This window comes from Tinamus guttatus, unplaced genomic scaffold, assembly GCF_059628265.1.
Source record: "Tinamus guttatus ecotype Peru unplaced genomic scaffold, ASM5962826v1 Tinamus_guttatus_pri_ptg000153l, whole genome shotgun sequence".
NCBI lineage: Eukaryota > Metazoa > Chordata > Aves > Tinamiformes > Tinamidae > Tinamus > Tinamus guttatus.
In genome coordinates, this window is record NW_028288687.1 from 1,246,772 (window position 1) to 1,268,752 (window position 21,981).

Genomic DNA, 21,981 nt, shown 5'->3' on the forward strand with positions numbered 1-21,981 from the left:
AAAAAACCCCAACGGAAAAAAAATGCAATTTTTTTTTTCCCCAAAAATATTGCAGGGGAAAAAAAAAAAAAAAAAAAGCATGCTCTACGTCTGTCCGGTAAGTTAGATATATTGCAGAATTCAGCTACTACAAAAGTTATCGTTTAAGTGTGTTTCATGATTATTTTTTCGTTTTTTCGCAAGAAGTGTCACCCCTGCGTGGGCAAACGCGAGGCGGCGGCTGCGAAAGGGCTGGGCTCCGCGTGGGGACAGCGAGCGGTGGCACCGCGGTGGCCGGGGCTGCTCGGTGCCCCCCGGCGCGTGCCCGGCGACCGCGGGAAAATAAAAAAGTTGCCGAAGCCCAACCATTTCCAGCACCGTAGGAGAAGTTACAACAGTCCTAAGTTGCCTAATTTAAAAAAAAAAAAGAAAAAAAGAACCAACGTTCCCCCCCTCCCCGCATCCCGCCCGCCGCGGAAAAATCAGAATTAAACCAAAAAAAAAAAAATCTTGAAAAAGTTACGGCCTTCGCCATTCAACCACAACGTTTGCCATTTCCAGGTCCGAGTGTGCTGCCGGCGTCTGCGGCCTCCCCCCGGCGCCGTGGGGCCGCTGCGCCGCGGGGACGCCGCGGGGACGCGGCGCTGGCGGCGGCGGCGGCGGCTGCTCCCGGTCACAGAGGTGGGAAGGGGTCGGGTGGTCTGTCCGGAGGGTGGTGGGAAGCGGAGACTTTTATCCCAGGTACCAGGACTGCAAGGGAAGCAGAGGGCGGGTGAGCTTGGTGCAGGCCGCGCTCCCCGCGCGCCCAGGGACAGCGTCGCGGACCCCGGCCCGCGGCCCGGCCGCGTCACGAGCACCGGCCCCACGAGGGGCTGTCGCTTCCCGACGCGGCCCCGGAGCAAAGGGGACTGGGGCGTCAAGGGGGACGCGTGCGGGGAAGCAGTGGTGGGATGGGGGTATCGGTGGTGAACGGAGCGCTTCTCGTGCGCGTTTTTTTGCATCTCGCGGGACCTGTGGAGCGGTGCCAGAGCCCCTTCCCATGGGTGTCCTGTGGGTTTGGGGTTGCTCTGGCTGCAGCAGGACTGGGGCTCACTGAGCACCGTGCACTGTGAACCATGCACGGCGTGGTGCGCACCATGCATCATGTGCCATGCACCAAGCACAGCACGGTGCGCACCATGCATCACGTGCCATGCACCATGCACTGCACACCATGCGCTAAGCAATGTCATGCACTATGCCCCGTGAGCTGCAGACCATGCACCATGTGCTCTGCACCCTGCAACGTGCAGCATGCACTGTGTACCGTGCCCCGTGTGCCACGCAACATGCCCTATGCGCTGTGCACCATGCACTGTGCACCATGTTGTTCAAAATGCACCATGCGCCGTGCAGCATGCGTGATGCACCGTGCGTTGTGCAGCACGCACCATGCACCATCCACCATTGTGCAAAATGCACCGTGCGCCATGCGCCGTGCAGCATGCGTGATGCACCGTGCGTTGTGCAGCATGCACCGTGCGCCATGTGCCGTGCTTCGCCGCGGGGTTTGCGCCGCGCAGGGCCGTCACCGCTCCCGCGAGGCACCGCAGCGGCGGCAGCCGGGGTGTTACCAGCAGCGCCCGCCGCCCCGCGCGCCCCGCGCACGTCCGTGGGCCTGCGGCCGCGCCGGCCGCTCCGCCTCCCGCGGCGCCGCGGAGCAGGAACGCTCCCTCGCGCTGCATCCCACGGCACCGCGCTCCCTGCATGCGCCGTGCCCGCGCGCCAGCCCGCGCGCCGGCCCGCGTCCCGCTATTCATGCGGCGGCGGCGGCGGCGCGGGCAAGGTTACCGCCGCGCGCTCCGTAATCCTTCACCGCCGTGGGCCGTATTGATTGCTCCGCTCCATTGTTCCCTTTTCAAGTCCCCCAAGTTCAAGTTCATCCCGGTGTTACATCATGTCTCGTTGCCACCGGCAACCAGACAGCCCCAGACGTGACTGCCATGAGCAAGGAGCGCGCGGCCCCCCGCGCCGCCGCCGCCGCCGCGGCCGCCCCGCTGCAGCGCGCGCTGCCCCGCGCGCCCCGCGCACCCCGACGGCTCCGCCGCCGCCGCCTTCATTAATCTGCCGCGCTCCGGCACTCGGCAAACTTAGACAAAGGGCTAATTATTGCGCCCCGCGCTCGGCTCTGCGCTCATTTTTTATTATTTATTTATTTTTTTTGGCAGCGGTGGGGAGCTATTTGCATGGGAAAAGCGCCGGCACGGCCCCCCCCTTCTCCCTTTGCAAAACACTTTTTTTTTTTTTTTTTTTTTTGGTCCCCCCCTCCGTCTCCCCTTTCGCGCTGCCCTATTGACATTGCACGGAATACTTGAGCTGCTTAAGGGAATTAAGGGAGGGGGGAGCGCAAAAAGAAAAAAAAAAGGGGGGGAGAAAAATCCGACGTGAATGTAACTCCTTCGGAGTTGGTATTCAGCAACACAAATCAACTCATGACATGTTTAAATTTAAATGCTAACCACACACTCCGCGAGTTACTTTAAAGGTTAGTTTTTAATCAATAGAAGTTGCTGACTCGGGAGTTCTGCGGCGCACTGCAGCTCCGGGGCCTTTGTCTCGCGCTCCGCTCTCAAACTTTCTTTTCGCCCCCCCCGCCTCTTCCCGAGATGATTTTAGCAATGATTTGCAGACACAGAGCGCTATTGTGCTCCCGACTAGCAACATGTCAATAAAGGAGTAGAGTTACCGTGCGCCGGGGTGTCAATATGACTCCTGCAGGCACCGCGCGGGCTTAATACCCGGGAAAAAACTTAATTAACCCTTGCGCCTGCAAGCCCGGGCTGCGCGGGTAGTTTTTCCTGGCGGGGGAATCGCTCCTGTGCGGAAGGTGCATTCGGCACAGGGGTGATGCTCCACGGGCTGCAGCGCGGCGTGGGTGCATTGCCCGTCGGATGCCCCGGTCCGGCCAGGTCAGGGCTGCAGCGCTGCGGGCCAGAGCGCGTCCCTGTCCCACCGCGGTGCCTCGCCGAGCAGTTCTGCAGGATTAGGAGGTTCGAGGCAAGAAAAGGAGCCCGCACGGGCACTTTGGGAGTTTGCAAGTGCGCTCTGCTCGCGGCTTGTACGCTTTGCCCGTCACGTCCCGCGACCCTGACGTACAAGCGAGCGTCGAGCTCGGATGCACGGGAGCTCGGGCTGCTCCGGAGCGGGACGCGCGCGGCCCTGCGCAGCGTCGCGCCGTCCTCTGCTCGCCGCCAAGGTGAAACATCAGAAAGCATCGCGCCGGCCGGGACGAGCTCCTCGCCTCCCTCTCTCCAGTCAAATGAAGAAGTAATCTCATCAGGTTGGAAAGTGCTGACTAAGGATTTAATAAAGTGCCTGCAGATGTGTGTCATCTCTAAGGTATTCAACTCATGTAATGCAAAACAGTTCCACACGGAACGTGCTTATAAAATCCCGTTTAACCATTGCGGGGCTCCGCTTTACCGTCCTCGCAGGAGTATTGCTGCACTTTTCCCCCCCTCCTAATTTACAGCACGAAACTCTGTGCTGCCAGTATGTGCGAGCGCTCGCAGTAGTAACGTTTTATGAACCATAAACAATATCTACTTGACTGAATCCTAACCAGGAAGCCCGGGACGGCGACTGCGTGGCTCCGATGGGGCCCGCTTGCTTCCTGGGCTGCTCCCCAGCGCGCGGGTCCTCCCGCCACTTCCCACCGGGGCCGCTCTGCATGGGAAGAGCAGCAAGGAAACCCCCCTGCAACTCCGGGTGTTTAGGAGAAGAGCCCAGAGCTCCTCCTTGACGTCGGCGTCAGGTTGTGCCGACATCGGGAGCGGGAAACCAGGCCTGGAGCTTCTCAAAGTCTTCTCCAAACAGCCCTCGCGCTCTTGGAAAGGGGAAGAGCATCGAGTGAGGACTTGTCCGACGTCCGCTCTCCTGGCACATCTCCCCCCGCAACAAGGAAACCTTTCAGCAAGCACCAAAGAAAGGAAGGAAAAAAAAAAAAACCCCAAACCCCCGAGGGCTGCAAGGCAGCCGTATCTGTTTTTCAAATTAAAAAGTTAAACAAAAGTCCTCAAGGGCAAAGTTTAGCGCGGCGGAAGGAGGTTGTTAATGTGGAATCCAGCGCTGGGTGTGACGGTTGGCTCCTCTCTCCAGGCTCCGCAGGTTATTTAAGGACATTCGCACATTTGAAACCCCGGCAAACTCCCCGCGCGGGAGCCTGTTCCCGGCGTCACCCCGGGGCCCGCGCCGCGCTGCGCGGGGTGCTCGCGCTGCGTCCCGGCCCGGGTCGTCTCGCTGGCCGCGGCGGCACGAGGAGCCGAGCTTGCAAACGGCGGCCCGGGCCGCGGGAAAAGAAAACAGCATCGAAAAGAGCTGCAATTATACAAAAATAAAACAAAAATGCAGCTTGGGCGCTTGCTGGCGCGCTCGGTGGCAGGGCTGAGCCGCGACGGTGGCTGCGGGCACCTGCGAGGGCTCATCCCAGCCAAGGGCCCCCAGCTAAGGGTGGGGATGACCCTCCCCAGCATCTCCAGAACTCGAGGGCCGTCAGAAACACGAAGCCCAGAAAGTGGAGGGGGGTAAGAAACTTTCCAGGTTTAAGGATGAATCCTGCACGTAGCCAGCTGGGGCTGCGGACACTGCCCTAGTCGAGGGGCCAAACGTGGGTCTTTGGGGCTCTTTCCAAAGGGCCGTTGGCGGGAGCAGCGTCGGGGGCGGCTCGGCTCCTGCAGGTGACGACGCTGCGGCCGCGTCACCCACCCCGGTCCCGTCCCGCTTCCCGATCGCTTTCTGCGGGCAGCAATCCGATCCCGCCCTGCGAACCCGAAGGTGGATATCGAAGACACGGTTGCCTTTGAGCCCCGCAAGTTTTTGTCTTTGAGCTGGGATTAATTATTTAGCAATTATGTTTCCCAAACGCAGTCCCCAAAGGGATGCGAGTCGCGCGTTGGTTATCCCAGAAGGGCACAAAGCAGCGAGCGCATCTCCCGCTGGTCCCAAAGCTGGTGCGGACGGGCACATCTGCACCGTCCCGGGCAAGACACCCCCTTCCCGGAGGGACACCCGTCCCCGGCGAGGCGCACAGTAGCTCTGCGCCCGATGGCTTTTGCGAGCGCGCCAAGTGTGGCAAACTGCATTAAATTATGCGCAACAGTTTTGCAACGCGGACCTCGGCCTGCTGACTATTAAAAATGTATGGTAGTCCAAACCACGTCTCCCGCGGGAGCAGCAAACGCGCTGCAGGCGCGCTGGCCGCGCGCGCGCCCCGGACCTCGCGCTGAACCCCGTCACCGCGACGCCACGTCCTGCGGACGGCCCCGCTGGGGCCCCGGCTGGCCCCACACGGTTCCTGACCCCCGAGCAGCGGCAGATTGAAGCCTTGCACCACGCGCGACGTCCAACTGGTGTACGGGACCCTCGGGTCTCAACGCCAGCGGCGGGACGAAGACGTCCCCTCCGCTCAGACTCCCAAAAAAGTTCTCTCGCCATGAGGTCATTTTTATGTCCGGATTTCAGCTTAATTTTTTTTTCCCCTTTGGACGCGTGAGCTTCGTTTCACCTCCATAACTCCCCACCCACCCTTCCAATTTTCTACGTGGTTAAGTGAACCACGTATTTATGAGCACGTCGCTTTGGAAAACGTGCAAAACAACTTCCAAACTTCACGCCGGGCGCCGGCGGCTCGCGGCAGCGATGCCGCGCCGCGGCCCTCGCTGTTCAAAAAGAGAGAAAGGGGAGCCGAGCGCGGGGGGGAGACAGGGAGAAACAATCCCATTTTGGGTTTTTTTGTTAGGGGACGGCATACTACATAGATCAGAGAGTTTTCGAAAAATAAAAAGCCCCACTGTACACAAAGCACAGGAAAATGCGGGGAAAAAAGGGAAAACCTAAAAGCAGCTTAGAATGTGTTAACTCTGCCATTCTGTCAGCTTAAAGAGTATTTTATGCTTGATCACCAGCTCGCTTTTATTATGCTTTTCTTTCATTCATTCAGGACATCAAAGCGCAGCAGCACCAGTGTACCTGATCTACCAGAAGAACTTGTAAGGGTGTTGTAAAGAAACGGGGGTATTGGGAGCCAGACACCCCTGCGGACAAGGCAGTTCAAAGGGAATATTTCAACAATGATTACATTTTGTAAATCTTTGTGCGCGAGACAGCTTATTTCCTGCTTTTTCAGGAAAAAAAAAATAGGTTTCTCGCCATTAAAGCGAGCGCGCGGTATGGAAGTGGCTGGAGCGGCGAGGCCGCGCGGGCGGATTAGGCGGGCACGGAGGGGGACGCGGGCGCCCGCGCCGTTTGCGGCCTCCTCGCGCAGCCCCGAGGCCCTGGCGGGAGCTGGGGGAACAAGTGGCTGCGAAGGGGTAAAATGAGGGGGAAAAAAAAAAAAACTCGCTCCATAAAGGACATCTTTGTGGATATTTGTGGAATAACTGCCCCAAATATTTGGTTTTCATTTGTTTATTTTTTTGCTCGTTGATCCTTTCAAGGTGCATGGCTCAACCTGGTGGCATCCCCAGGCATGGGCAGGCGGGTGCCCTGTGCCCAAGCTGCTGCTGCGGCTGCTTTTGCAGTTGAGGGAGAAAATAGCAACGCAACAAAGAGGTAAAAAAGAAGGAGAGCAAGTCCCAGGAAAAGCCTTCCCGTGCGCTGCACAACTGCGAAGCCGCCGCAGCGGCAGAGCGCGGCACGTGCTGCCCTCTCCGGGCCTCACCGCGGCCTTTGCTCATCCGGTTGCAGTTTAGCGAAAAGCCCGGCGGTTTCCTACCTCCTAACAGCGTCTCACCTATTTCTTTGGGAGAAAGGCAGGTCGGGACCTCCGCATCGCTTGACCTAAGGGGCTCGCGAGCAAAGCCGAGCGCCGGGCTCCGCGCGGCGCGGCTCAGCGGCAGAAAACTAAAAGGAGAAGCGAAAAGCCGGGACAGCCTCACGGGCCCGTTTCCTAGGGGTGCCCCCGTGGCCGCGGGTTCACGCGGGGGTTGCGGGCCCGGCGGCGCTCGTTGCCATGCGGCCTGGCCGCGCGCCCCGCGCGCCCCGTTTCCAGGGCCCGCCGCAGGAGCCCGCCGCGTTTCTCAGGCACCGCCGCAGCGCCCGGCTCCGCCACGACGCATTAAAAGTTTCCAGAGCGCCGCGGCAGAGGCGACGGGAAGGGGGGCCGCGAGGAGGGCGAGCACAATATCCTCTTAACCGTCTCTACCCCGCGCCCCACTTCGACTATTACTTTTGAAGGGGCCTGATGTACTTGGCCTTGTAACAAGGCGCACATGCTTTGGCTGCGGCGTAACCCGCTCCGCTCTCCCTCGTGCTCCCCGGTTTTGTGGCGCTGGCGAGTCCCCCCACCCCGTCCCGCGCTTCCGACTTTTATTCGTGAATCCCCGGGAGCTTTTCCTGCGTGGGGACTGCGGAAAACACCTCCTCGGGGGCCGCTGCTGCGGGATATTCGCTTTCCCTCTGTGGCTGGAGATGATCCGGTGAAAGTGCTGGGAGGAGAGGGGAAGCGAGCCCCGCGCGGGGCCTCCCGGCCTGCAGCCAGGCGGCCCGAACACGCGGCCCCGCGCACGTGCGCCCCGCCGCAGCGCCGCGCGCCGGCCCGTGGGGCGCGCGGGGGCCGCGCGGCGTCCGGGGGGCTGCTCTGCCCGAAAACCCCTGCAAGGGCTCCCGGCTTTGCTCCGCTTTGGGGCATAAAAGGGGGTTTCCAGCCGTTTTCCAGCTGGGGTTTGTGGGTGTTTTCACTGCCCGTGTCAGCCCCATTACAGCGAACGCTTGGGTTGTTTCTGCTCTACGCGACGAGTGAGGGCCGAGCGTCGCCGTTGGGGATGATCACTAAGCCGTCCCCGGGTAATTAAGAGCCGCAGAGAGAAGGGGCAAAATTGCTAACGTAAACCTGGGACTTGAAATCAAAAGGTGCCTCTTTGCTTTTCTGAGTCACTGAATGTGCGGCTTTTCTCCCGAAAAATAAGACTGTGGAGAAGTGGCTCTTTGTGCTCGCTAAGTAAGCGGCTCCATTGTAGAGAGAATTAGAGCTCTCCCCCCTTGTTATTTTTTTTTTTAATGTTACTACTTTTCCTCCTCATATTCCTGCAAAGCCTCCACACCATTACAGGAGAAGAATCTGCTTTCTCTTTTGACTCCTGCAACACCAACAGACTTTGCAAGAATCGGGACAAATTCGGCTCCTCTTTGGAGCACAAAGAGCAGAGCCCACGGGGTCTTCGTTACGGGAACGAACCAGCCTGAACCTGAGCTCGTGCAGCCTTTGCACATTTTGCTTGCAAGGCTGGAACAAAACAAAACAAAACAAAACAAAGCAAGAAAACACCACCACCACCACAAACTAAACCCATCTCTACCTCAAGAAAAATCACTTTGGACTCACTGAGAGATCGTATGTGCAGCTGCAAAATACAAATTTGAGAGATGCATGATTACTGCACTGTAAGCCCTCCCTGAAAGAAAATGTGAATTTTAACCTTTCCCTTCATTCGCTTGAAAAAAGACTAAATTTACCCTAATTTTGCTAAAGCTATAAGCAAAATGTGAGCCCAATTAAACAAAAAGATTATTGTATTTCTGAAACAAACTCCTGCCAGTAACAAATCTGCCATCTCCTGCTCTCATTGACTTTAATGAATGTACAGTCGGGTCCAATACCGGGGATTTACAAAAGCAATCTTTAACCCAAAAGCCTACAGAAAATGCTTCATAAATAAATAAATAAATGAGCCAAACTAGGAACATTAACTGTTCTGCAAAACCTCAACTTGCATTGTTTAGCATAGGCTAAGGAGAAAATAGGTCCAACCTCACATGCAAATTTGGTATCTAACTTTATCCTTTTTGTAAAAAAAAAACAAGATATGTTTTCTATTCTCATGTTTGCAAAACTGTAGCTATAACGAAAGCACAAAAAGCTATACAAAGTTGTATAAAGCTGCTTCAAGCAATGTGGGAATTACTGTGTTCAGCCCCAGAGGTGGCTGCATTTTATTGGTAATGATTTTCATTACTCGTATCTCATAATTAAGATCACATTTCATTGCCTTCTGAAATGCATTTAGCTACATCTCTTAGTGTGTAATAACCAGTATTTGTATAGAAGATGTAAGAGTTTGTTCATGCAAGTGAATGTGCCTGAAAAGATTATGATTATAGTGTCAGTACTGTTTTCAAAATTGAGTATTAATAATCCAAGTAACTGAGGGCTGCACAGTTGAGCCTACAAAACATGTTCAAGTTTAGCTTCTTGATTTCTTAATACTAGAATTTTTAAAAAGAATTTTTTTTTGATTAAACGCTTCCAGCCATACCTCTGTTCAAGTTGAATTTGGGGACGGAAATGTGAGTTAAAGATTTTTTTTGCTATAAAAACAGCTGCTGAAAACAAGACAAGAAGAGAACTTTTACTGCTCTGAGCTAATCATAGTAAAAGCAGGCAAAGTTTGCAAGCTAAATCTTGGCATGGCTTTAGCAACCCCAGCTAAGAACAGACATCTTTGTAAAAGCTAAAACATAAACAGTCCTTGATTTAACAAAACTGCAATCATTTTGCTACATTACTTCTTTTGAAGCCCAGATCTTTCTCCTGCCCATAATTTCCATTTTGGAGAATAAGCCAGCACTAGGAGAGGTGACAGTCACCGTCTTGGGAACATGAAGTCTACTGCGCCCTGGAGAGTCCTGCCACATTAAGAAGTGGACTCTTATCTTTCGGCCCATCCTATGCAGTTTTGTACTAATTTCAGAGCAAGACAGTCTATTTCTTCTGGCACTTATTTATTCCTTGACCTCTGTGTTAAGGCCATTAAGCAAAGATGACTCTTAGAAGAGAGGTAGCTTAATTCCTATCTATTGGGCAGTAGGCAGGGATTGTGGCCTTTAGTTTTTGACCTTCATGGTACACTGTGGTCCTAATCCCTTGATTGAAGCATTGTTAAAACGTATGGATGGCAGTTGGCAAAAATCTTAATGTTCCAGTAAATGCAAAAGCCATAAATCCAACTGCTGACCTTTTCCATCCAGGTCACACGTGACATCTACTGGATTTTGTCAGGCTGTGTGCAATTTATGGAGCTCATATAGGTATCAGCTGTGAGAGCTGAACTTTCATGAAATGTCTTTCAAAGGCAGTTCCAAAACCCTTGTAAAAAGTCAGTATGACTTTTCTTAAGGGTGTACGTTCTCCATGCCTTTTAAAGGTCTCATCACACCTTCTCTGCACATCTTCAAGGCTATGAAAGTTCCCATCCTAAATCATTACGCTCTACAAAATACCCAATTCAGGGTATGCATTTAGTTGCCGTGATTACGCACTTCTGATGACCCTTTTCCAAGCCTGGGGAATATGTTGGAGACCTGCTTGCTCCTTCCCTTCCCATTCCTTCCTGCGTGCATCCCTGCCCCTCTCCGGAATCAATGGTATCGATGGCGTATTGTCAGTCAGGGAAATGTGATTTGATAGGACCCCGAAGCAGCTGCAGAAGAAGGCAAGGAATACAAAACCTGCTCAGGCCCACAGCACGAGCATGAGATCAATGCTCTCAATAATACGTTTGCCGCCATGTAGCACCCTAACTGTCGCAATTAATAATGTAGAAGGAGCTGATTAACTTAAGTAAAGTGCTCTCCGCTGTGTAAACACATAAAGATCTATAGGGCAGGAGAGGGAAGAAAGAACAAAACGTCATTTTTATATTTTATGTGGACACATTCTTGCTTTCCATTCTGCTCTTGTAACAATTACTGTACTAGCCACTCTGACAGAGTCAATAAATCGATCGGGGACCTGATGCAGCAGCGCTGCAGACTAATCCAATACAGCATCATCTGCAAGGGAGGTGGGGCGGGCGCCTTGGCCAGGGGCTCGCGGTGAGAGGTACCTGGCCATAGTCTTGCCTTACACCTGGGGGGTTGATTTGGGATGTGTGTGTCTGCAGGATACCTGTCCTGTCCATGCTGCATCTGCAAAGTCCTCCTAATACTTCAGCGCGCCCCAGAACAAGGTGCAGGATGTGGCTTGGTCCCCATTTGAGCATCCCCAACTCACGTTTGAAAGACTGGACGTTACTCTCTCCCCTGCCACGCTCAAGTAACAAGGGTTTTGCCTCTCAGCTCCCCCTGTCGCAGCAAAAGCTGCTGCTTTTCCACCTAAAAGCAAGTTCTAAGAAATCTGGGAGTCCCTCTCTGGGCACTCTGTACCTGTGAGCAAGGGAACAGCCAGGTTTCATCAGCCTAAATGGTCAATTTGGTCTGTTATTGTCTCTGCCACCGCCTGGAGTCTTTCCCTGCAGAGGAAGATGCAAGAAACCCTCTAAAGGAGACGGACCAAAATGATTGCGCCCGAGGGGAAGCTTCTTCCCAGCTCCATGCAATAAGTGGTAGGCCTTGTAAATCCATGTTAGTGGGGAATATGAGATTGAAAAATAAAACTAAAAGAAAGTTTCCTGCTGAATGGAAAAAAGAAAACTGTTTTTTGGCAGAAGTTCTTCAAGAAGGAGAACATAGGCCATTGTTATTATGAAGACTTTTCAATGAAAACGCAGAAAATCATTGCCTTTTAGAGTAATTGTTTAGCTAAAGAAAGGTTACACAGCTTGTAGAGAATTTAGGAAGAAATTAAATCTCTCCAGCTCATTCATCATATTTCTGCATTTGCCAACTCTTCCCACCAGGCCCACACTTACTTCTTCTCTTTCTTCTCCCCTACTGTGGAGCATAAGTAATGGCCATAAAAAACACAGAAAGGGGCCCTTGCAAACAGGCTTCCTGTTTATTGTAAGGAGGGGAAAAATGCAATAAGTTTAATTGCTTAGTTTGGGAAATTCGTCCATGTCCATTGTAAATAATTGCACGTTATATCTATTGGAAATAGGATGCTCAGTGTTAAGTTTCCAAAAAGAGACTGAACTGCCCAGTGAAGCCTGCAAGGACGGGGAAGAAAAAAGCATGGGAAGAAAGGAGCCCCCCTGCTAGGGAGAAACCCAGGCATTTCTGGACTGATTTGGCTTAAACCCACTTTGAAGATAAGGCCACATGATGGTACTGACAAGTCTGCTCTGACCCTTCATTGTTAGAGGGCTCTCTGTGCTTTCTTCTCCAGGTATCCCCATCGCTGCTGCGCTTTGAGAACTGATCTGACAGGGAAATTGCACAGTGCCCCTCTGTGCGAGAGCGCAATTAAACGGGCGTCGAGCACTGAACTGAACCGACGGGGAAGGGACGGGCGGTTAGGAGTGACCCGAGCTGCTGGGCACCTTTGTGTCCCTCTCTGTGGGACACGCTCTGGGCTCTGATGCCGCTGGCATCAGAGCAGCACATTCAGACACTTGCAGCACTGGGGACTTTGGGCTACGGAGCAACCATGTAACCAGGAGCACGTCAAGACCACGCGGCTGCGTGTGCTCTTCACTCCTGTCACGGTAGAACCACTTGGGCTTAGGTCAGGGAAGGATGCAGCCAACGATCCCCCGACTAATCTCAGCAAGACAAAAGTGATGGCCAAAGTGAAGGTGGAATCTGAAACCTTCCCACCTCTCAGGATCTGAGACCTGCTTGTTGGACACTACATTTTCTGCGTGCATCTGGTCTCTGCAAAATCCCGTTCTTTACCCGGGAGAGAGGATTCTCCAGTGTCCAAACCATGTTCTGAACCTGCCTCTGTTGTGCTTGCTGCTGTGAGCAGATTCAGGAAAAGGGACAGTCAAGTCTCTGTGCTGAAAGTGGACTGCAGTTTAAAACAGATTTCTTCTAGACCTCTCTGTGCTGCCCTAGGTAAAGTTACTTTATGGAATCGGCAGTTCTGAGGGAACTGAACTGGTTTGATCCATGCTCCTAAATTAGCGTTCTTCATCTTCATTTATGTTCCACCGTGAGAGGTACATTCAGCCTCCAGGATAAGTATTCTTGTCCCAGGGAGGAAGTCACGCAAGCGACAAGTAGACTGGCCTGGCTTATACCAGTTCTGCTCAGAAGCCCCCAAATAAAAGACCTGCTGCTGCTGCTAGAACCTGTCCTGTTCTCCATGCGACCACTTCAACGCACAGCCCTTCTGAACACGGACCATTTCTTCTCCCCTGCCCCTTCCCCTTGTTTCTAGACAAGAGAATAATTTACAGCTGGATTTGTAGATGCACCTGAGGCATAAAGTGGCTTTTTACAGAGAAATAAAAGCTTCAAAGAAGAAGGTACCAAGGTACTACTGTCAACTCAGGAGTGGCAGGAGCAGCAGTGGAGCTGAGCAATTTCCTTAGAATACAAATACAGCCTCCTCTTTGCTGAACTTGAGCAGTTTTCCCCCTAACTTACCCCCGTGCAGCACTGCTGCCTACAGACACATCTCCTGGCATGTGCTCTGGGCCTTGGTCGGGCTGGTGGCGAGGGCAGGTCTGTGCTTCCGCGACCGCTGCTCTTCACCCGGGGAGTTTTCCCGACCGGATAAGCCTGTTTGATTTGGGGGGTTGTAGCAGGTAAAGCCTATGTTAAATATCCGACTTCCACCTTATCGTGCTGTGCTAGATAAAGTCATGAGCCTGTGCTTTGAACGGCTGCGCATTATCAAGGGCTGGTGTATCCGCCGCAGCGGCGACGCCGGGAGGTCCCCTCGGGCAAGTGAGAGGAGCCTTGTCTGGAAATGTATCTTGATCTGACTCTAACTGGAGGGTGCTGCAAAGCCAGAAGTAGGAGGAAGTTCTTGCTTCTGGCCCTCTAGAACGCAAGTTTCTTGTTCTAAAAGGAAGGTATGGGAATAAACACTTGCCTCAGTGCTTAGCAAAGGTGTAGGGCTAATTTGGAGGGATGTGCTCTTCAGGCTGGTGATTTCAGAAAAAGATTTTTAAACTAGCCATTTTTTGCCTGAAGCAGGTGGTTAAGAAGGGGTAAGCTGCATGTCGTCTCTTGAGAAGAAAACCATGTGCGTTCTCGTGGTGGAAGCAGGTGATTAGTGTGATGGGACCTTCCCACTCCTCTGCCACTCTCCTTATTGCAAGCCTTGGGCAATAGGAGAGCCGTATCGATTACGTAGGCAGGAGGCACCTAGACCAGCTTGCTTTTGAAACCATAGCCTGCGTACCCCGGGCATACTGTATTTCTGATCTGCATATGGAAAAGGCAGCTAAAAAGCTGATGTGCCCATATAGCTCAAGAATCAAGTAGCAAAAGTAAATGATTTATCAAGTGAAGGTTGAGGACTTGGTCATCAAGGAATACGACCTTTCTCTGAATAAATTATCTCCTTTAAGGAATTATACTTGAAGCAATTTAGAGCAGGGTCCTAGTGGAAACGTCTATTGCTAATTTTTATGATGCCCACTGAGAAAGGCATGCACTGCTTGGGGCTGTTTTGTTTGCAGGACAGAAGGATCCTTGCTGAAATCCAGCTGCACGGCTGTACATCTATTTGTCTGCAATTTGATTGCAACGTGAACGCCCGTGCAAGGGACATGCGGCTTCTGCTCCGTGGTGCGGCCACATCGCTGCGCGTGGCCCCACGGCCAAGTGTGCAGCTAACGGGGGGTTAGTGACCCCCAGCTATGGGGCCCACTGCTTGGAGGAGAAAATTGCATCCAGCCCATCATGGTCTCTGGCAACTTGTGGCCAGACTGTGATTTCAGGGAAAAGCAGACACATTCAGATGCAGCCGTCATGCTTATGTGGCTGTGTCAGCAGTACAGAGGCACTTAATGCTCGTAGTATTTGCATTTCAGCTGCTAGCTCAACTTGCAGAAGCTCTAAGTACCCGTCGCTTCCTCCTGTCTCGGGGAGCTGGGAGCAGGGAATGCTCCTCTGGACCCGTATCTTCGCCTGACTCTCACTGTACTATAAAAACCCCGATGGAAAGCAGCCACCCCAGCTGCTTTTAATAACCCAGTCCCACTTGTTTCTATTTTTTTCAATTTGAAAATATCCTAAGTGATTGTTCTAATTTATACACTAATGTCCTGCAAAAAAAAAAAAAAAAAAAAAAAAGAAGGAATCCTTACAAAAGCCCGTCTTTGTTTGGAGGAACATTAAGTAAGCTCCAAGTCACTGCAGTCTGCATTTTCACCCCGCTCCCTCTGATTTAAAACACGGTCGGCTACAGAGTTGTTTCATGAATAAGTACTGAGTTTTGCTGATAAATTATATATTTAGTAGCAAGTGGGCGGCGGGCCGTGATGATGTATAGAAGGCCGGAGATGCAGCTGGAGTCAGAGGCGGGCAGCCCGTCTCCTCGCCCGCTGCAGCCTGCTTGGCTCTGCTTTGAGCTGTGCTGAGTATTGTTTTTCGCCGCGCAGCGCTGTTCCCTGTGAGCCTGCATTACCTAGGAGCACTTAAAGGAAGGTAGAGCACTTGCCGATGATTTAAATCATAAATAAGGAGCCCTGAAGTTTGCAGTCAACAAACTTAACGCGGGGGGGAAGCAAAACAGGATGCAGGATGCAAAGAAGTTTAAAATATTTTGGAGGCTTAATACTGGTCTGACTTACTATATAATCAATTTACCAACTGGGAGTGTTTCAAGTCTTCTGGAAAAAGGTAGTGTGGCGTTCTCCAAAGGGTTTCAAGTTTCCTGAGCTACGGGGGGAAAGACCGAGCGCTTAAGGACTTTAACAGTATATACCTTCACATTCCCCCGTTTCCTTATTCCTGTGCACTCCGATTCCTTCCAAAATCACAAGAGAAGCGCAGTGATTGCAACGTGGGGGCCCACGAGAGCTGAGACGTGGGGTGCAGCCTGGCTTGTGCTGGCGCACGGGGAAGGGCAGAACCCAAGCCCGCCGGGGGAAAGCCGCTGTACTTTCCGTGACCCTCCGTAATGCCGGGAAGGTTTGCGATCCGATGCGGTTTAACCTGTGCTGTCGGCAGAGCTATAAACTAAAGCCCCTAACAAATTGCGTGCCGAGAAGCGATAGTGAGAAAGCACATTGCGGCCACGGGCAACGGCCGCAGCCCTGACCCAGGACGTGCTCAGCGCGGGGAGACGGGGACACCCCAAACGGGCACCCTCCTTACCCCTATCCTACCACACAGATGTGTATAGGCAACCCGAAAGCCCTGACAGGAGGTAAAAGCAGCACTACCTTATTTGCTAAGTATTTAATTACTTTTTTAGGCATTGCGGCCAGCCCAAAGCAAATTATAAATATTTCTTGCTGTTGACCTTTAAAAGCATCGCAATGTAGTCAAGTGAGTATTTATAACTACAAGCTATGGTTGTCCGAAAACACTTCTGCTCCCTTATTTTTTATACCTTCTCCCCCCCCCAGCCCCGATAACGTGATATTAAGCATAGACTTAATTTCTCCAACATCTGGCTCAAATTAGCTGCTAACAAAACTGCCAACGACTATTTTCTTAATCGACCCTGGGAATTTGATACGGCTTGGAAAAAGCACATTGAAACCTTGTCCTTCTCCTAAAGAAACGCAAATGTTTACTTGAGCTCCTGCTTCCACCGCGGCCAGGGCTGCGCGCTTGCTCGGCCCAGCTTTACGGCCTGTTTTTCCCCCCTTTTTTTTGCGTAAGGAAACAGATGTGCTCGCAAGCGACTCGCTTGCCCCAACCCCAACGGCCCAGCGGGAATTTGAGGCTCTTTTTGGTACTTTGCGGCACGGGGGCGCCGGGAGGGGGGTCCTGCCGGCTCTGTGGGAAGCTCCGAACCGCGATCGCGGCGCTGCAGCGGGAAGGGGGACGCGCCGCGCGTGACGGGGCTCCTCGGGAGCGCGCGGCGCCTGCGGAAGCGGGGTTAGGGCTCCGGAGAGGGGCCGGGAGCGAGCGGGGGCGCGCGGCGAGCGCGCGGCGGCGACGAGGAGAGCGGCCCACCTGAGTCTGTTGCGGGATATTTACAAAGCTGGGATCCCGGGGTCCAACACTGACGAACCGGTTTGCGGGGGAGGTGCTGGGTGTCGAGTAGGCTGTGAAGGGAAGGGACACATGCGGTGAGGAAGCGCCACCGGATCGCGCGCACACAAACAACACCCAACGCACCCAACACCCTCGCCCGCCCGCCCGGCCCGAAGCGGGTGGCACCGGATGCGCGCGGGTCTGGAGAGCGGCGCCGCCGGCCCCACGCAGCTCAACACGCAGCGCATGCACGGGGGGCCAACGCCGCGCGCAACCCGAGGGCTCCCCGGCGCCTTGGGCAAACGTGGCAGATCCTTTCGGCACACAAGTGCCATGTCTTGCAGTCTCGCCGGGGTGGAAGCGCCATCGGCCTGAGGGCTGGAGCTGCCCTCGGAAACTGGAGCAGCTCCCCTAAACGTAAAGCTATTAGATGCAACGCAAGCCAAGGGGCCAGATCGCTTCCAAACCCCGAGCACTTTAATGATTTTCTTGCAGCATTGTATTCTGCACTGCAGCTGTCCACAGTGCCACGTACCTGCCCATCCAAAAGCACTCAGTGCATCCCCAGCCCTCCGCTCACTTGAAAATTCCCAATGCAATCTCCTTTGTTCAGTTGTTTTTATTTCTTTTTTTTTTGCATGTTCAGATGTAAATTGAAATAACCTAAATAGACGCCTTAACACAAACAGTGACTCCGTCTATTTTAAATATATTTATGGGAATGCATTCTGCTGAACAAAATCCCCAGACAATCGAACTATCCAATGAAGAGACCAAAAGGAAAAAAAAACCACAATGTAGAAAGGAAAGTTACTTGCCAAATTCCACTGAGACTAAATATAGTATTCAGGCCCCAAAACTGCAGAAAAAAATACAGTAAATGAGGGGTGGAAAAGACACTGAGTTGCGTGCATGGCTGAAAGTCGGTTGCCTTCTGCCGGCACAGGGCTGGAGGAGTGATCCGTCCTGCCCGCCGTGCCCTCTCCTGCACGTGCCGCAAGTGTGGAGAAGAGTCCGAACAGGTCACAGCGCTGCTTCCTTCCACGCTCTCCCCAGCCTTCGACTATTTTCAGCTCCGAGACTTCCTGTGCTTTAAGAGCCCTCGAGGAATTTTGCCTTTGCGAGTGCCCCTGTCGGCCCTGGAGCCCATGCAGCCCCTGCATCCAACAGATCCCGAGTCCCAACGCCTCCTACCGTGGCCCCTACTCCCTACAATTATCTAAATCCTTTACTTTTGCACAAAGCAGTCTGCCAAAACCGCCCCATTAAACCCCAAACCTTCATTTCTTACTAATCCAGAAGGCACTTAGGGCACCCTCACTTCTAAAGAAGATTTCTTCACAGTTCTTTCAAATAAGAGCAGCTTTTCCCTCAAAAAAAAAAAAAAAAAAAAAAAAAAAGAGCTAGCATTTTGCTAGTGCTTGCAAAAAAACATGCAAGGAACACCTTTCCTTCACGAATCCTTTAGAGGAATTTTTCAAGTGTACTATTTCATAGGCCCGGGATGATTTACAAAGTGCAATGCAGTATGCATATTAGTGTGTGAGCAGCCACACTGGCTGTTATTCATATCTGCAAATCAAGGAATGAATGAACAGAGCAGATTTGGCGAGATGTTCTCCTTGCCTTTTGACCATGTTCACTTGCTATTTAATAATTCAAAGAAACCACAAGTTTGCAAATGTTGCTAGTGTCATGTATTAATATTCTCCTGTGCTGCTTTAACTGCCGAACCTCACGAGGAATAAAAATTCTTTCTACCCCAGTGAAAAGCAACTTAAAGCTCAAAAATCAAACCGGCTTTTTGGTTCTCCTGGTCTATTTTTAAGTAAGCAAAATGAGTCTAGAGGCCATTTATTCCCTTGGAGCAGGTAAGTCCTACTCAGGATTTTGTTTACAGCTCCCTGTTGGCAGCTACTTATGCTGTGATAGTTTGTAAAAAATCAAAGTAAATCTGTGAGAACGCTGTCTGAAATGTCTTCTCTGCTCAAGCAGAGGTCCTGAAGCACTTCAAAACCCGTATAAGCTGCCCAAAAGTACCCTGAAACCTTTCTAGATGAATTACTATGTATACCTCTCCTCTCTAATGCTCCCAACTATGTTTAACTTACTTTCTGAAAATACTCGGATGTCAGCTTGGTATTTCCTTCAGGGCGTATAACTGCATGGGTAGAGCCAAGAAGTGAAGGAAACAAAAAAGCCTCCGGGGAACACGTGTGCAGAGCAGCCTTTACACCGGGGTCTGGGTCTCAGGATGCTCGAGCTAGCGTCCCACCTCGCTGCAAAATGTCACGAGACGTCTGTGTGGCACTCAGACCCTCCCCAGCACAGCTTCCTGCCATATCCTCCTGTTTTCCTTTAAATATGGTGTATAACACCCTGGGGCGGGATTCCTGGAGGGCGTCCTGCCACCTCCCATCCCTGCTCTGTCCTGAGCTTGGAACGGTGCAAACCACCCGCGCTGGTTGAAGCTGGGCCAGGTCATGTCCTGGTGCACACGTGTAAGCTGGGCCTGTGCTTCCTCTTTCATAGAAGGGAAAAGCCCCAGCCAGAGAAATGACTGCGATGCCACCAAGTTGCTGTGATGCCACCAAGTTGCTGTCTTTGCAGGCGCTACAGGAGCATGCAAAGCAGGAGCTGGCAGGGAAGGGACGTTTGCTCACACAGACAGCTCTGATATTTAGCCAAAATGACAAGGAATTGTATGAAAGACGAGACAAACAAACAGCTTGGGGCATGTCATGTGTGTTAAAGTTGTCTGCAATAGGAGAATGGTAATTTAGGATATACTACTCTGAAATAATTTCTACTAAGTATAGGAGTCCGCCAGCTGCCAGTTTCTCCCCATGCAGAGTGGTGAACCTTAGGAAAGATATTTAAGGGAAAAAAAAACGCCCTTCAGGGGGATAACCATGTTGTGTTGGGCGGCAGAACCGCAGCTGCCGTGTTGCGACGGGGCCCGCCGATTCCAGCACGCCCCTTGCAACCACTGCGCGGCTGCGAGAGCGACGCAGCCCACGCGGGGCAGCAGAGGTGCTGTCTGCTGTGGGCAGCAAGGCACCAAACCCCCAAACTGTCACGAATGAGCAAACGTTGGGCTGCGTTTGCTATGAGTTACCGGCAAAACAGAACCTCGAGGAGATAAGAGAGCAGCTTTGGGGCTGCGCCTGATACCAGGGATGTGCTCTATTAAAAAGGCTTTTTATGGAGGAAAAATGGAGCCTCCCGAATCTCACAAATCCCATTGCCATGTGTCATGGCACCAAGGAAGAGGTTGCCCTTCCAAAGGGATGGGATCTGCAGCTGAGATGTCCAACTGGCCACCCAGTAGTGGTGAATCCCCAGCGTCCATCTCCAGGGGCTCCTCCTCCCTTGGACGGCGCTGGAGACTCGTGTTGGGTTAACGCTGCAGCCAGAGGGTCTCATTACCGTTCCGGGAATCATTAAGCACCTTGCTGGGATCTGCAGCCCGCAGTCCCTGCCGGGATGAGCAGCTGCTCCTGCATCCTCTGGAGGCCAGAGGCCAAGTTTGGCTAGGGCCATAGCTGCATTTTGTATCCGCGCAGGGCTTTGTGCTAGGAAGGAGATCGGAGCAATGCCAGCTCCTGGCACAACATTTCCTTGGAGGGGTTTGGTCATTTCCCCATGGCTAAGGAGAGAGTCTGGCCAGAATCTAACATTGCTCCTGTCTTTAGTGTGCAAGGGACTGCCCAATAGCCAAAAGCCCTGCGGGCCGCTCGGCCACAACGCAGCGACCCTCCCAGCGCTGGGGCGCCCAGGCAGCTCCTGCCCATGGAAAACACCTTTCTGGGCAGCTTTCATGAACCTGCACTACTTGCTATCTGCTATTTGCTATATTTAATTGAGAAAAAAACTAAACACAGATGCCAGCAGAGGCTTGGTACTGCTCGGCATGCTCAGCTCTCTCCAAAAGGTGAGGAGTTTGGGGTTGGTTTTTCTTTTATGTGGCTAACCACTGCCACTGGCTTAGGTAGGTAATGTAACATTTTGCTTTAGGAAATAATTGCTATAACCCACTTTTCAGTAAAACCTGGCCCTAAACTAAATTATATTCTTGCTTACAATCAACTCACTATTATTCAACACCCTTGTGCCTTATCCAAAGGAAGATGCGTGCCTCAATATGTGCAAAACTATATGTTTAGCTATCAGCCCAGCTAATTAACAAACAGTAATTATTTTCCTAATCTTTTGTTTAAATACCATTAACTAGCTGCTCTTGAGAAAACCTGGGCTTCCAATTAGCGCGGCAGCTGTCTGCCGCGCGCCGAGCCGCGGTGACCGGCGCGGCGCTGATGGCGCTCGGTGCTGCTCCTAACTTCGGTGGACGCGCGCCAGCTTTTGTGCCAGCTGAGAATCGGGCCAGACACACATTTAGCTTGTTTACATGATCGCAGTATCGCAAAAAAAGTATTAAGATAACCGCTCAAATGATGGGGGGTATTTTTTTTTTCTTTTAGACATCACACCCTGCCAGTAAATTGAGTCACAACTGTAATGACAAATCTGTGTTGACCTAGTTTCGTTTATCCCAGCTCTAAGGCAAGGAGACAGCAAGGCATTGCTGACTATATTCAGTGATAACTATGAGTAAACATTAACCTTTTAATTCCACCACTGACTCTTACTGATGGCCCTTAAAAGACGGTATCTCTGGTCAGAAAGTGTCAAAACTTCCTGATCGCACAAGTGTTGGTCTAAGCTCTGAGAGAGGAGCGGAGGGGAGGGAATGAATCAACTTCTTAGCTCAGCAAAGATTTGCTGACCAGTTCAAAAAGGTCTGATTCTAGAAGATCCTGTTCACGATCTTAGCAGACTGTCTCATACTAAAACCCGTTTTAATTTCTAAGCAAGCCGGAGTAACTTGCTTAGTTTGCAAGAATGTGCTATTGCGGAAGGCAACAGAGAACTCTGAGAAATACCCAGTTTTACAAACGTCCCATGGAACCTGTGCAAATCTCCTGGACCGTATATGAAGCTTTAAAAACAGAGCTTTCACATGTTCTGAATAGCAAATACCTCTTTGTACACCCAGCGGTGGTTGCATATAGCATTCAAATAATAAGCTTGAAAAGCACACAAAGGGATTTGCTCTTTCGATTAGATTGATTTTTGTTTGTGGATGTTATTTGGACTCCCTTCACTGTGGAACAAGTCCCCTACAGTTGCCATTAACGCATT

The 21,981-nt window shown here is 52.0% G+C and overlaps 1 protein-coding gene across 16 annotated transcripts in view; it reads right to left on the reverse strand.

Moving 5' to 3' along the window:
- Positions 1-617: 617 nt before the first annotated feature.
- Positions 618-21,981, reverse strand: part of NFIA (nuclear factor I A) — a 295,079-nt gene continuing 273,715 nt past the window's right edge. For 14 of the 16 annotated variants that reach the window (XM_088522454.1, XM_088522441.1, XM_088522444.1 and 11 more), the window contains 2 exons: positions 16,759-16,850; positions 658-729 (listed from right to left, as the gene is read on the reverse strand). In XM_088522454.1, the coding sequence (XP_088378580.1) occupies positions 712-729; positions 16,759-16,850 (110 nt within the window). In that variant the 3' untranslated portion in view covers positions 658-711. Of the gene's footprint in view, positions 730-16,758; positions 16,851-21,981 lie in introns of all 16 variants that reach the window. The other 2 variants (XM_088522442.1, XM_088522451.1) reach the window with 1 other exon arrangement.